The 16,459-nt window shown below is 40.1% G+C and overlaps 1 protein-coding gene across 2 annotated transcripts in view; it reads right to left on the bottom strand.

Moving 5' to 3' along the window:
* The window catches only part of plcl1 (phospholipase C like 1), a 172,313-nt gene that overhangs the window by 51,334 nt on the left and 104,520 nt on the right, over positions 1-16,459 (bottom strand). For both annotated transcript variants that reach the window (XM_061970833.2, XM_061970835.2), the window contains exons 6-7: positions 10,599-11,715; positions 10,351-10,527 (exon numbers count right to left, since the gene is read on the bottom strand). In XM_061970833.2, coding sequence (XP_061826817.2) covers positions 10,351-10,527; positions 10,599-11,715 — 1,294 coding nt within the window. The remainder of the gene's footprint in view (positions 1-10,350; positions 10,528-10,598; positions 11,716-16,459) is intronic.

Genomic DNA, 16,459 nt, shown 5'->3' with positions numbered 1-16,459 from the left:
TTGGGAAAGGTGGCAAAAAATACTGATAAAGTTGAGGATTGCTCATTAAACACTTATTTGGAACATCCCACAGGTGAACAGGCAAATTGGGAACAGGTGGGTGCCATGATTGGGTATAAAAATAGATTCCATGAAATGCTCAGTCATTCACAAACAAGGATGGGGCGAGGGTCACCACTTTGTCAACAAATGCGTGAGCAAATTGTTGAACAGTTTAAGAAAAACCTTTCTCAACCAGCTATCGCAAGGAATTTAGGGATTTCACCATCTACGGTCCGTAATATCATCAAAGGGTTCAGAGAATCTGGAGAAATCACTGCACGTAAGCAGCTAAGCCTGTGACCTTCGATCCCTCAGGCTGTACTGCATCAACAAGCGACATCAGTGTGTAAAGGATATCACCACATGGGCTCAGGAACACTTCAGAAACCCACTGTCAGTAACTACAGTTGGTTGCTACATTTGTAAGTGCAAGTTAAAACTCTCCTATGCAAGGCGAAAACCGTTTATCAACAACACCCAGAAACGCCGTCGGCTTCGCTGGGCCTGAACTCATCTAAGATGGACTGATACAAAGTGGAAAAGTGTTCTGTGGTCTGACGAGTCCACATTTCAAATTGTGTTTGGAAACTGTGGACGTCGTGTCCTCCGGACCAAAGAGGAAAAGAACCATCCGGATTGTTCTAGGCGCAAAGTTGAAAAGACAGCGTCTGTGATGGTATGGGGATGTATTAGTGCCCAAGACATGGGTAACTTACACATCTGTGAAGGCGCCACTAATGCTGAAAGGTACATACAGGTTTTGGAACAACATATGTTGCCATCCAAGCAACGTTACCATGGACGCCCCTGCTTATTTCAGCAAGACAATGCCAAGCCACGTGTTACATCAATGTGGCTTCATAGTAAAAGAGTGCGGGTACTAGACTGGCCTGCCTGTAGTCCAGACCTGTCTCCCATTGAAAATGTGTGGCGCATTATGAAGCCTAAAATACCACAACGGAGACCCCCGGACTGTTGAACAACTTAAGCTGTACATCAAGCAAGAATGGGAAAGAATTCCACCTGAGAAGATTAAAAAATGTGTCTCCTCAGTTCCCAAACGTTTACAGAGTGTTGTTAAAAGGAAAGGCCATGTAACACAGTGGTGAACATGCCCTTTCCCAACTACTTTGGCACGTGTTGCAGCCATGAAATTCTAAGTTAATTATTATTTGCAAAAAAAAATAAAGTTTATGAGTTTGAACACCAAATATCTTGTCTTTGTAGTGCATTCAATTGAATATGGGTTGAAAAGGATTTGCAAATCATTGCATTCCATTTATATTTACATCTAACACAATTTCCCAACTCATATGGAAACGGGGTTTGTAAATAACTAACGACAACACCATCATTTGTCTTCAAATATATGTGTAAGCCTCTTCTTATATTTTATCCATTTACAAAAGGTAAACATGGTGAACTATAGGCTACTAGGAGCTAGCAGCTACACAACAGCTAAGCACACAATCGCATACAAGCCAGACATACTATGTAATAAGTGTCCTTCATTGAACAATATTGCCGTCTAAAACAGCACATTTGTCAATGTGTATTAGAAAGTATCCAGCAAGTAACGTGTCCGCATCACTCGGGTTACTGCGTCATGCATTTAACTTGATAAATGATCGTGGCCACTTGGCGTCACAAAAACAATGACCACTCCACTTTAACTTAAAGACAGCATATGTCCATTCCAGGTGGTCAATGATAAATACACGTGGTCAGTTATTTTTCTGACCTACCATTGTTCCGCTTGACTCATTTCACTTGATCCAACCTTTTTTAACATTCCATGCTGCAGACTTCTACAGGAAGTGAAGTCGCGTGACGTCACATTAACCGGAAGTGAAGCAAATTTGAACACTCAATTTAAATTAAAAAAAACAAAAACACATTTGAAAACGTTTACAAATTAAAATGGAAGAATATTAACATATTTAAAAAAAATTATATAGCCCTTATGAAACGAGAATAGTATTTAATGTTCCTTCTGCCAGCATCATAAAGTATATTGTGTGTTTATTTATTTTAATTTTAAAAATGTGTTTTTAAATACAAATTGGTCAAAAGATTTTACTATGTATAAATACTTTTTGAGCACTTTCACACCGTGATCATTTTGGTCACAATAACTGTGATTCTTAATTTTCGAGAATCAGTTGAAAAAAACAAAAGTATGTTTATATAATTATCACGGTGTGAAAGTCCTCAAAAAGTACTTATACATATCCTAAAATCTTTTGACCAAGTTGTATTAAATGTTTTTTTTAAATAAAATATATTATTATTCTGTGTATGTATATATATATATATATATATATATATATATATATATATATATATATATATATATATATATATATATATCCTTTCTTTTTTAAGAATTATTTTTTAGGTTAGGGACATTAAACCATTTACATTATTATTATTATTATTATTATTGATACTGTTGATTTTGTTGATTAAGAGGAGCATTTGTAATCTGTAACCTGTTGTGAAAAGGTTTTATAGTCATTTATATACCAAATGATGTATTACGAGAATCCAGTGGCGGGCCGTGCATTTAGTACCTCGACCTTCAACGATGTCCTACTTAGTATGACTTTAATAAATACCTCTCATAGTACCATCATTCAGGTCCCCACATGACCACGGCTGGAGAAAAGCTATACAGAAACACACTTGCGCACTCCTGGGTATTGAATCGCCTCAATCGTGTACAAAACGGGCTATTTTCCAGCACATGAAAAAATCAATAAACACGCATCAGCAATTAAAAACATATCTCTACGTGGTACTGTCAAAATTTAAATAATTGTAAAAACATATTCCATCCATCCATTTTCTTCCGCTTGTCATTCTCGGATTAGCGGCTGGAGCCTATCCCAGCTGGACCCCTTCGGAAGGCATATTAAACGTGAAAAAATTTAAAATAAAATATTTAAACTCTAAATTTGCAGCACCCATCGGAAGCCGGAAGCCAGGATAAAGCTCATCGTCGGTTGACTGGATGTGTCGGACAAACCATTTCACCGGCTGGGACAGGTTAGCTAGCTCGGGGGTGTATGACAGCATTTCAGTAGTGTGTATGAGAGCATTTCAGTAGTGTGTATGAAAGGATTTCAGGAGTGTGCGTGGGAGAAAAACATTTCAGTAGTGTGTATAAAAGGATTTCAGTAGTGTGTATGAGAGTATTTCAGTAGTGTGTATGAAAGGATTTCAGTAGTGTGCATGAGAGAAAAACATTTCAGTTGTGTGTATGAAAGAGTTTCAGTAGTGTGTGTGAGAGGATTTCAGTAGTGTATATGAGAGAAAAACATGCAATAGTGTGTATGAGAGGATTTCAATACTGTGTATGAGAGAAAAATATTTCAGTAGTGTGTATGAGATGATATCAGTGTGTATGAGAAGATGTCAGTAGTGTGTATGAGAGAAAAACATGTTAGTAGTGTGTATGAGAAGATTTAAGTAGTGTGTATGAGATGATTTCCGTAGTGTGTATGAGAGGATGTCAGTAGTGTCTATTAGATGTCAGTAGTGTGTATGAGAGAAAAACATCTCAGTAGTGTGTATGAAAGGAGTTCAGTAGTGCGTATGAAAGGATGTCAGTAGTGTATGAGAAGAATTAAGTAGTGCGTATGAGAGGATGTCAGTAGTGTGTATGAGAGCATTTCAGTACAGTGTATGAGAGGATGTCAGTACTGTGTATGAAATGATTTCAGTAGTGTGCATGAGAGGATGTCAGTAGTGTGTATGAGAAGAGTTCAGTAGTCTGCATGAAAGGATTTCAGTAGTGTGTGAATGAGAGGATTTCAGTAGTGTGTAAGAGAGGATGTCAGTAGTGTCTATTAGATGTCAGTAGTGTGTATGAGAGAAAAACATCTGAGTAGTGTGTATGAAAGGATTTCAGTATTGTGTATGAAAGGATGTCAGTAGTGTGTGAGAAGATTAAAGTAGTGCGTATGAGAGGATGTCAGTAGTGTGTATGAGAGCATTTCAGTAGTGTGCATGAGAGGATGTCAGTAGTGTGTATGAGGGGATTTCAGTAGCGTGCATGAAAGGATTTCAGTAGTGTGCATGAGAGGATGTCAGTAGTGTGCATGAGAGGATTTCAGTAGTGTGTATGAGAGGATGTCAGTAGTGTGAATGAGAGAATATTTTTCAGTCGTCTATGTGAGAGCATGTCAGGAGTGTATGTAAGAGGTCATTCTGAATAATGTCCCTAACGGCCCCTCATATAGGAGGTCTACTGTCAACAAACTTGTGATCTGATTGGCTATCGCACCTGAAGATAGCCAAAGATAATATTGCTTAATATTATCCTAAATTCAAAGTACTATTTGAATGTGATCAAATATAACACATAATCAGGCTGCAATGTCTGTTTTATTTAACCTGCTATAATAAGAAGTAATACTTAGTAGGACTGGGTGAGTTTGATTTCACGTTAAAATGACCAACCACCGCTTATTTGTTGTGTTCCTTGTTCTCCCCCGCTTCCCACTCGCTACTAAGCCCCTCCCCTTCCTCCTTCCAAGACGTGCTTGCACGTATAAGAACATCCATGATTGGTTGGTTGTTTACTATGATGAGTCACGATTGGTTAAGATTAGAGCAAGACATTAGGGACAGGCCAATCAGAGGCAATATAGGGCGAGTTATGGAACCAGGAAGAGAAATCACAACAGACATCCCAAATGACGACGAGAGAGTCGTAGAAAATAAATATGGAATATTCAAGTGGGTGATTTATATATTAAAAAAAACTTGTGGAAGATGGCAGAGGGATTCTCTTCTTTAGATTTGTCTTTTAGCGATGTAGACGACGACCATGAAACCCACAATGCGTCTACTTGGCCCCATTTGGACAAATGTATGCGTCTGGATAAAACATTCATTTGAGTTGTTTACCATGGAAGCCCACATCAAAACGGCTCTGGAGTTGCCAAGCCGGGTATATTTCACACGAGAAATTCTGCCAAAAATGTATGCTGAAGTGAGGAAGATCAAAGCCGCACAATTAAGTCAAGTCACTTGCTTGGCGCTGACCAGAACCGTACAAGTTTGACAGTCCATTACATCATCGACTGGGAATTAAAAAGTGGCTGCCCGCAAATGTATTTTTAATCTGAGTTTGATACATTTTGTATTATTTATTTTACGTAGAAAGAATATTTTTCTATTGTATTAATGTTATGTAATTCTGTGCTACTTAAACAGTTTATTTTCTGTGCTGTTAATACCCATCCTGACTAACTGGTTTAAAAAGTGCCACTGACTGTTTACAGCAGTGGTCCCCAACCACCGGGTCCGGGGACCGGTATAGGTCCGTGACGCATTTGCTACCGGGCCGAACAGAAACATTAATTGTGTCATGATCCGTGGTCCGGATCATGTTTTTGTTATGTTCTGTTAGTTTTGGACTCTTTTAGTTCCTGTTTGACACCTGAGTTTGTTTTAGTTACCATGGCTACTTATGATTTTCACCTGCCTCTGGTGTTCGGGACGCGCACCTGCTTCTAATCAGAGGACTATTTAAGCCTGCCTTTGCCAGTCAGTCGTCCTCGCGTCATTATTGGTTTCATGCCACAGTTTCGTGTTTGTTCTATGCCATAGTTAATGCTATTGGTTTCATGCCACAGTTTTGTGTTTGTTCTATGCCATAGTCATACTTGCCAACCCTCCCGAATTTTCCGGGAGACTCCCGAAATTCAGCGCCTCTCCCGAAAACCTCCCGGGACAAATATTCTCCGGAAAATCTCCCGATTTTCAGCCGGAGCTGGAGGCCACGCCCCCTCCAGCTCCATGCAGACCTGAGTGAGGACAGCCTTTTTTCACGACGGGAGGACAACTGGGTGACAAGAAATAAATCATCCAGACTAGAGATATATTGTATTATTATGTTTATCTTACCTACAAATAAATATATTTATTAATTTAAAAAAAACAACAACTAAATACATTTTTACTATATTTTGCTAAAAACATCAAAATTAATTGTATTTTTATTTGTATTTTTTCTGACTTCTTATTACATCCAGGCATTAGAATTATACATTATAATAAACATATTTGAAATAATTAATTTTAAATTATCATAATAATTCATTTAAAATGACCATATTTAATTATTAAAATAATTGCTTTTTTATCAACAACTTTAGCATTTTATGGAAGCCAAGTTATGTTATATTCCTTAATATTTATTTATGCAAGTTTGAAGTATCAATTATCTAAACACAGTTTTGTTTGCATATTTTCAGGATGTAGATATATATATATATATATATATATGTATATACATATATATATATATATATATATATATATATATATATATATATATATATATATATATATGTATGTATGAAATACTTGACTTGGTGAATTCTAGCTGTCAATATACTCCTCCCCTCTTAACCACGCCCTCAACCACGCCCTGCCCTACCCCCGACCCCACCTCCCACCTCCCGAAATCGGAGGTCTCAAGGTTGGCAAGTATGGCCATAGTTAATGCTATTGGTTTCATGCCACAGTTTCGTGTTTGTTCTATGCCATAGTTAATGCTAGTTGTTTCATGCCACAGTTTCGTGTTTGTTTCATGCCACAGTTTCGTGAGGTTCATGTCTATAGTTTCATGTCCTAAGTTTTTGCCTTAGCTTTCGCGTGCGATAGGCACGCTTGCCTTCGGGTTGTTTTCTGTTTTGTACCTCGTTGAGTGTTTCTTAAAATTAAATCATGTTCCTACCTGCAAGTCCTGTCCGGAGTCGTCCGTTTGCCTTCCTGGGAGAACGACCCCGCAGTAAGCGAAAACCACGTCGTGACAAATTGATTTATAAACTAACACATTTTCTCCAACTTAACTTTTGTCTGTCCCACTAAACACACCAATAAGCTTGTTTATAGATGTATATTACAACTCCTGACAGGAAGTTGCCATTTGTTATAGTATACAATTTTAATGTGTCAGGTTGTAGCCAAAGGCTAATTTTCATCTGCAGGGTCCTTGTATATAGCAGGGGTTCTTTACCTGTTTGACCTCAGGACCTACACTACAGAGGGACCCAGGGCCCACTCCAATATTAACACTGAATTAGTAATCTTACTCTTGATTTTGATCATATTAAATAAAATAAAATATCTGACCTACTTACAGTAAAATTATATAAAAGCATGTGTTAATCACAAAGATGTAATTATTAGTTTAACAAATAAACCTTAGGCTTAGGTCAGACTGATTAGACACAATAATTGTACATACAATATGCATTATGTTCTGCTAAAATAAAGAAACTAAATTAATAATAAATATGTTTTTAACTAAACTGTCAATAAAATTAAAGTGCAACAGAAAATACCACTTTAGTCATAATTTTTGCGCTGAAGAAATTTCTCTGTGAATTTCACTCTGGTTGTTTTACATTGTCATTACTGCCACAGGTGGTAGAAAAGTGTATTACAACAAAGTACCGCTGTGGCCTATGCGGACATATATTAAAGTTAAAGTACCAATGACTGTCACACACACACTATATGTGGCGAAATTATTCTCTGCATTTGACCCATCACCCATGATCACCCCCTGGGAGGTGAGGGGAGCAGTGAGCAGCAGCGGTGGCCGCGCACGGGAATCATTTTTTGTGATTTGCCCCCAATTCCAACCCTTGAAGCCGAGTGCCAAGCAGGGAGGTAATGGATCACATTTTTTATATTACATTCTAGGGGGCGCTCGCGGCCCAACACTGGGCCCTGGCCCTATGGTTAAGAAACACTGGTATATAGTATATGCCATCAACGTGCCGGCGACCATCTTTTTGCAAAGAAACACACCCAGGGCTCCCATTATTTCAGCGTTATAGTGAGTTGATTTTTCATGCAAAGTTTTTTGGTCCGTGAAAATAATGCATACATTAAACCGGTCCCTGGTGTAAAAAAAGTTTGGGGACCCCTGGTTTACAGTACAGTTGTCATTCACTTCAATTTCAGTGAATCTCACTCAAAAATGAATATCTTTATATGTACACTGCAAAAACTGAAATCTAAGTAAGATTAAATATCTCAAATAAGGGTGATATTTGCTTATTTTCTGTTTAATAAGAAAATTCTTCTCACTAAGCAGATTTTATGTTAGAGTGTTTTACTTGTTTTAAGGGTTTTGCTCCTAAATGATCTCAGTAAGATATTACAGCTTGTTGCTGAGATTTGATGACCTATATTGAGTAAAACATGCTTGAAACTAGAATATCAACTGTTGCAAAGCTGTGTCATCAACACTCACAAGTATAAAACTGCTTTTTTAAAGTAATCATTTCTTATTTCAAGCATGAAAAAAAAATCATGATTTTGACACAATTGTGTCTCATAATTAAAATAGATGACAGCCAAATGGACTTTGCTGTTTTATTTCCAATGAAACAATAGAAAATACGTACTCATATAGTAGTACAGTTGGCACAGTACAGTAAACTAACAGTTAATATTTAAACATTTAACATGTGACATTTCTAACAATTTTGAACAGAAATAGTTCATGCACATTCAGATGAATTCCTTAAAATTACAATTAAAAATGTTTTGCCCGGGGGCCAGGCTGTATATATGTGCACTAATTGACTGAAAGAGCACGCACTTGGCGCGATGATGTCATGTTATCGATGGAAAAATGCATTTTTAGACAATATGATTTGCCTGAGCGGCTAGGAGACCCCGAGAGTAACAAGCGGTTGCCTTGTTGCCTTTCCATTAAGAACAATAAATTAGTTTTTAGTATAAGTTTGCTGGTTTCAAGAAATGTAATGCCGAGCGCATATCATTATGTCAAGATAATGGCACTAGCATTTACTTCATTTAAGAATATTTTTCAACATATTGAGCAAAAAAGGTCTCTTTTGTTTTTCTACCAAGAAAAGTGCACTTGTTATTAGTGAGAATATACTTATTTTAAGGTATTTTGGGGTTCATTGAGGTTAGCTAATTTGACTTGTTTTGGAAAGTCTTGACAAGCCAAATTTTCTTGTTCTATTGGCAGATAATTTTGCTTAGTTCAAATAAAACACCCTTCATTTTTGTATTTTTTTTTTCTTGTTTTTGAACACTGACTTTTTGCAGTGTACACTTTCACCGGAAAATATATCGAGATATATATCGAATATCGAGTTTCAGTAAAAATATATCGAGATATACTTTTTCATCCATATCGCCCAGCCCTAATACTTAGTAACTCGAACAAGGTTGTGAATATTAAGGCAGTGTTTTTCAAACACTGTGCCGCGGCACACTAGTGTGCCGTGAGATACAGTCTGGTGTGCCGTGGGAGATTATCTAATTTCACCTATTTGGGTTAAAAATATTTTTTGCAAACCAGTAATATAGTCTGCAAATGATGTGTTGTTGTTGAGTGTCGGTGCTGTCTAGAGCTCGGCAGAGTAACCGTGTAATACTCTTCCATATCAGTAGGTGGCAGCAGGGAGCTAATTGATTTGCAGATGTCGGAAACAGCGGGAGGCAGCGTGCAGGTAAAAAGGTGTCTCATGCTTAAACCAAAAATAAACAAAAGGTGAGTGCTCCTAAGAAAAGGCAGTGAAACTTAGGGAAGGCTATGCAGAACGAAACTGGCTACAAAGTAAACAAAAACAGAATGCTGGACGACAGCAAAGACTTACTGTGGAGCAAAGACGGCGTCCACAATGTACATCCGAACATAACATGACAATCAACAATGTCCCCACAAAGAAGGATAAAAACAACTGAAATATTCTTGATCGCTAAAACAAAGCAGATGCGGGAAATAGCGCTCAAAGGAAGACATGAAACTGCTACAGGGAAATACCAAAAAAAGAGAAAAAGCCACCAAAATAGGAGCGCAAGACAAGAACTAAAACACTACACACAGGAATACAGCAAAAAAGTCCAAATAAGTCACGGCGTGATGTGACAGGTGGTGACAGTACACCTACTTTGAGACAAGAGCTATATTGATGCATGCTTGGTTATGGTTTAAAGTCATATCCAACAATTGCGACAACGACTTTTTACTGTCAACTGAGTTTCATTTTTTATGATTTCTGCTGGTGGTGTGCCTGCGGATTTTTTCAACGCAAAAAATGTGCCTTGGCTCAAAAAAGGTTGAAAAACACTGTATTAAGGTATGTCTAACTAATTATATTCCTAAGAACATTTTTCTATGATTTGTTCAGACTTACGGTGCCAGATTGAAGTGATATAAAAAAAAAAATCATAAAATATTCTGGCGTTTAATGAGCCTTGTAAAAATTTTGGGGGAAAAAAAACAAAAAGATGCCTTACTTCAAACTCGAAGGTCTCGTCAAAGAGGGGGTCGTCCTGGTTCTGCAGTGCCGTGCGCGTGCGTTGTTCTGCACAGTCGGCAGGAACGCCGTGCAGCTCCAGGACCACATAGGGGTCAATGACCTCCCCCTTGGCGCCCGATCCCTGAGGTTTGGGTAGGTTGTGGGCACTAATGACCTGGAGAAGAACAGAAGAGGGATTTAGGCGGAGGGTTTATGGAATATGTTGAAAGTTGAAGAAAAGAAGACCTTAACGCGGAGAGTCTGAGGCGGCACCCCGGGCACGCATCCTTGCGTATGAGCGCTGAAGTACGACACCTCGTCCCTCATGACGGCGGGTCTTAGAACGTACCCGCACCCTCCGTTCTGAGAGAAGCGTCCTTTGTGAAGGTCCAGCATGGCGCCGGGGGTCTGTTGGTTTAAGGCCACAAGCTGCACCCCTCCTTTCCAGTACCCTTGCGGGTTGGGGTTACTGGAGTCCAGGCGCACCGAGCTGGGCCGCACCCTGGTCAGAGTGCGCTTGGTGAACATAACCAGGTCCTCCGGGCTCTCGGTGGTGAGGCGCCCGCCCTCGCCCTCGCCGAGGGAGCAGAGCGTCCAGTAGGGGTTCTCCGCGGCCGAGGGGGTGCTAGGAGAGCTGGGACTGCCGGGCGGCGAGCGCTGCTTGTGAGCGGCTCTCTGGGCGTAAAAGTGGCGGCTGCCCGTGCGGGCGATGGCCACCAGGTCGGAGAGGTCTTTGTGAAGGCGAAGCTTCCTGGGTTGAGAGGGAGGCGGGACCACCAAGACCACGCCCAGATCCTCCTCACCCGGGATGGTCATTCTACGTCCAGCCAGAGGTCCTCCGCCTCCTACCTCCTCTTCCTCCTCAGACACCTCCCCATCTGAGCCTTCGTGCTCTGGAGGAAGCTTCTTGCCCACGATGAGGATGCGTCCTTTCAGCTGCTCGGGGGACGGAAGGGTCGTGGCTCGTCCTCCCAGGCTGACGGGTAAAGACTCCGGAGTGTAGAGTCTGGAACCCAGCACCTTCTTCATATGTTGCGCCATGGTGCGCTGCTGGCCGGGCGTGCAGCGCTGACACAAGTAGACCAGGAGAGGATACTGCGAGGTCAGGAAGGCGTACTTGTTGACCACCTCCAGAGCGGAGCGGATGGTGACTGGCACGTGGTGATGGTGCTGCTGATGATGGTGATGGTGGTGACAGGAGATGTCAGGACCGTAGTCCACCCCGAGGAGAGGCTCTCCTTCCGGGCCGTCGGTGACTCCAAGCTCCAGGCAGCGGCAACCAGACTGCAGGGCTTTGATCAGACCGCCAAGGTCCGCCCTGCCATGGACCTGATCATCCAGGAGGTAGGACCGGTAGGAGGTACTGTAGGGAAAGAACCAGTAGCAGATTAAAATGTACGCAGGGAAACTTCACAAAGAGATTCTCGCCAGACCACCGTGTGGGCTCTGAACACTCATGATACTTCAAATATTGTGGCATTAATTAAAAAATATATTTAAACCGTATTTTCCGGACGACAAGTGGCTACTCTTTGCTACGCTTTGAATCCTGCGTCTTATAAATCAGTGCAGCTAATTTATGGATTTTTATTCGCTAACAGCCCTAATGTTTTGTATTAAACAAATTAGAGATGTCCGATAATATCGGCCTGCCGATATTATCGACCGATAAATGCTTTAAAATGTAATATCGGAAATTATCTGTATCGTTTTTTTATTATCGGTATCGTGTTTTTTTTGTTTTGTTTTTTGTTTTTTTATTAAATCAACATAAAAAACACAAGATACACTTACAATTAGTGCACCAACCCAAAAAACCTCCCTCCCCCATTTACACTCATTCACACAAAAGGGTTGTTTCTTTCTGTTATCAATATTCTGGTTCCTACATTACAGGTAAAAGCCAGTAAATTAGAATATTTTGAAAAACTTGATTTATTTCAGTAATTGCATTCAAAAGGTGTAACTTGTACATTATATTTATTCATTGCACACAGACTGATGCATTCAAATGTTTATTTCATTTAATTTTGATGATTTGAAGTGGCAACAAATGAAAATCCAAAATTCCGTGTGTCACAAAATTAGAATATTACTTAAGGCTAATACAAAAAAGGGATTTTTAGAAATGTTGGCCAACTGAAAAGTATGAAAATGAAAAATATGAGCATGTACAATACTCAATACTTGGTTGGAGCTCCTTTTGCCTCAATTACTGCGTTAATGCGGCGTGGCATGGAGTCGATGAGTTTCTGGCACTGCTCAGGTGTTATGAGAGCCCAGGTTGCTCTGATAGTGGCCTTCAACTCTTCTGCGTTTTTGGGTCTGGCATTCTGCATCTTCCTTTTCACAATACCCCACAGATTTTCTATGGGGCTAAGGTCAGGGGAGTTGGCGGGCCAATTTAGAACAGAAATACCATGGTCCGTAAACCAGGCACGGGTAGATTTTGCGCTGTGTGCAGGCGCCAAGTCCTGTTGGAACTTGAAATCTCCATCTCCATAGAGCAGGTCAGCAGCAGGAAGCATGAAGTGCTCTAAAACTTGCTGGTAGACGGCTGCGTTGACCCTGGATCTCAGGAAACAGAGTGGACCGACACCAGCAGATGACATGGCACCATCACCCAACCATGCAAATTTTGCATTTCCTTTGGAAATCGAGGTCCCAGAGTCTGGAGGAAGACAGGAGAGGCACAGGATCCAAGTTGCCTGAAGTCTAGTGTAAAGTTTCCACCATCAGTGATGGTTTGGGGTGCCATGTCATCTGCTGGTGTCGGTCCACTCTGTTTCCTGAGATCCAGGGTCAACGCAGCCGTCTACCAGCAAGTTTTAGAGCACTTCATGCTTCCTGCTGCTGACCTGCTCTATGGAGATGGAGATTTCAAGTTCCAACAGGACTTGGCGCCTGCACACAGCGCAAAATCTACCCGTGCCTGGTTTACGGACCATGGTATATCTGTTCAAAATTGGCCCGCCAACTCCCCTGACCTTAGCCCCATAGAAAATATGTGGGGTATTGTGAAAAGGAAGATGCAGAATGCCAGACCCAAAAACGCAGAAGAGTTGAAGGCCACTATCAGAGCAACCTGGGCTCTCATAACACCTGAGCAGTGCCAGAAACTCATCGACTCCATGCCACGCCGCATTAACGCAGTAATTGAGGCAAAAGGAGCTCCAACCAAGTATTGAGTATTGTACATGCTCATATTTTTCATTTTCATACTTTTCAGTTGGCCAACATTTCTAAAAATCCCTTTTTTGTATTAGCCTTAAGTAATATTCTAATTTTGTGACACACGGAATTTTGGATTTTCATTTGTTGCCACTTCAAATCATCAAAATTAAATGAAATAAACATTTGAATGCATCAGTCTGTGTGCAATGAATAAATATAATGTACAAGTTACACCTTTTGAATGCAATTACTGAAATAAATCAAGTTTTTCAAAATATTCTAATTTACTGGCTTTTACCTGTATATATCAATATATATCAATACAGTCTGCAAGGGATACAGTCCGTAAGCACACATGATTGTGCGTGCTGCTGGTCCACTAATAGTACTAACCTTTAACACTTAATTTTACTCATTTTCATTAATTACTACTTTCTATGTAACTGTTTTTATATTATTTTACTTTCTTTTTTATTCAAGAAAATGTTTTGAATGTATTTATTTTATTTTATTTTATAAATTTAAAAAAAAAGACCTTATCTTCACCATACCTGGTTGTCCAAATTAGGCAAAATAATGTGTTAAAATTCCACGACTGTATATATCGGTATTGGTTGATATCGGTATCGGTTGATATCGGTATCTGTAATTAAGAGTTGGACAATATCGGAATATCGGATATCGGCAAAAAGTCATTATCGGACATCCCTAAAACAAATAGTTTTCACATATGTCGGCAGAGGCAGTGAAAATGTGTTTTATAGTTATGTGCTATGGCGCCATCTTTTGGACGAGTTCATTCACTGCAGGGGATGCCGGTTGAAAATGTACGTCCTGTTTCTGCTTAAAACCAGAAGTAAAGCGTTTCTATTCAAAAAGATTCTTCCTCACTAGAGATGTCCGATAAGGGATTTTTTGCCGATATTCCGATATTGTCCAACTCTTAATTACCGATACCGATATCAACCGATACCGATATATACAGTGGTGGAATTAACACATTATTATGCCTAATTTTGTTGTGATGCCCCGCTGTATGCATTAAACAATGTAACAAGGTTTTCCAAAATAAATCAACTCAAGTTATGGAAAAAAAATGCCAACATGGCACTGCCATATTTATTATTGAAGTCACAAAGTGCATTATTTTTTTTAACATGCCTCAAAACAGCAGCTTGGAATTTGGGACATGCTCTCCCTGAGAGAGCATGAGGAGGTTGAGGTGGGCGGGGTTGAGGTGGGGGTGGGGTAAGGGGTAGCGGGGGGTGTATATTGTAGCGTCCCGGAAGAGTTAGTGCTGCAAGGGGTTCTGGGTACGGTATTTGTTCTGGTGTGTTTATGTTGTGTTACGGTGCGGATGTTCTCCCGAAATGTGTTTGTCATTCTTGTTTGGTGTGGGTTCACAGTGTGGCGCATATTTGTAACAGTGTTAAAGTTGTGACCTGTATGGCTGTTGACCAAGTATGCATTCACTTGTGTGTGTTAAAGCCGCATATAGTGTGTGACTGGGCCGGCACGCAAAGGCAGTGCCTTTAAGGTTTATTGGCGCTCTGTACTTCTCCCTACGTCCGTGTACACAGCGGCGTTTTAAAAAGTCATACATTTTACTTTTTGAAACCGATACCGATAATTTTGAAACCGATACCGATAATTTCCGATATTACATTTTAAAGCATTTATCGGCCAATAATATAGGCAGTCCGATATAATCGGACATCTCTATTCATCCATCCATCCATTTTCTACCGCTTTTCCCTTTCGGGGTCGCGTCAACACACTAGCTAACATATGTAAAAATATTTGCTTCTTCTAAAATTTGGTGGGTAAATTTGGGTAAAATTTGGTAAATAACGGTGCGCTCTATCGCTCATATTTATGGTATATTATGTATATACAAAACCCAAAACCAATGATAAATAAAAACAGAATACAATGATTTGCAAATCCTTTTCAACTTATATTCAATTGAATAGACTGCAAAGACAAGATACTTAATGTTCAAACTGGTAAACGTTGTTATTTTTAGCAAATATTAGCTCATTTGGAATTTGATGCCTGCAACATGTTTCAAAAAAGCTGGCACGAGTGGCAAAAAGACAGAAAGTTGAGGAATGCTCATCAAACACTTATTTGGAACATCCCACAGGTGAACAGGATAATTGGGAACAGGTGGGTGCCATGGTTGGGTATAAAAGTAGATTCCATGAAATGCTCAGTCATTCACAAACAAGGATGGGGCGAGGGTCACCACTTTGTCAACAAATGCGTGAGCAAATTGTCCAACAGTTTAAGAACAACATTCCTCAACTAGCTATTGCAAGGAATTTAGGGATTTCACCATCTACGGTCTGTAATATCATCAAAAGTTTCAGAGAATCTGGAGAAATCACTGCACGTAAGCAATGATATTACGGACCTTTGATCCCTCAGGCGTACTGCATCAAAAAGCGCCATCAGTGTGTAAATGATATCACCACATGGGCTCAGGAACACTTCAGATATCCACTGTCAGTAACTGCAGTTGGTCGCTACATCTGTAAGTGCAAGTTAAAACTCTACTATGCAAAGCGAAAGCCATTTATCAACAACACCCAGAAACGCCGCCACCTTCGCTGGGCCCGAGCTCATCTAAGATGGACTGATACAAAGTGGAAAAGTGTTCTGTGGTCTGACGAGTTCACATCCAAAATTGTTTTTGGAAACTGTGGACGTCGTGTCCTCCGGACCAAAGAGGAATAGAACCATCCAGATTGTTATAGGCGCAAAGTTGAAAAGCCAGCATGTGTGATGGTATGGGGGTGTATTAGTGCCCAAGACATGGGTAACTTACACATCTGTGAAGGCACCATTAATGCTGAAAGGTACATACAGGTTTTGGAGCAACATATGGTGCCATCCAAGCAACGTTATCATGGACGCCCCTGCTTATTTCA

This window comes from Nerophis lumbriciformis, linkage group LG13, assembly GCF_033978685.3.
Source record: "Nerophis lumbriciformis linkage group LG13, RoL_Nlum_v2.1, whole genome shotgun sequence".
NCBI classification, from domain to species: Eukaryota; Metazoa; Chordata; class Actinopteri; order Syngnathiformes; family Syngnathidae; genus Nerophis; species Nerophis lumbriciformis.
The sequence above is the reverse complement of the archived record's forward strand: the minus strand, read 5'-3'. Positions and strand labels throughout refer to the sequence as shown.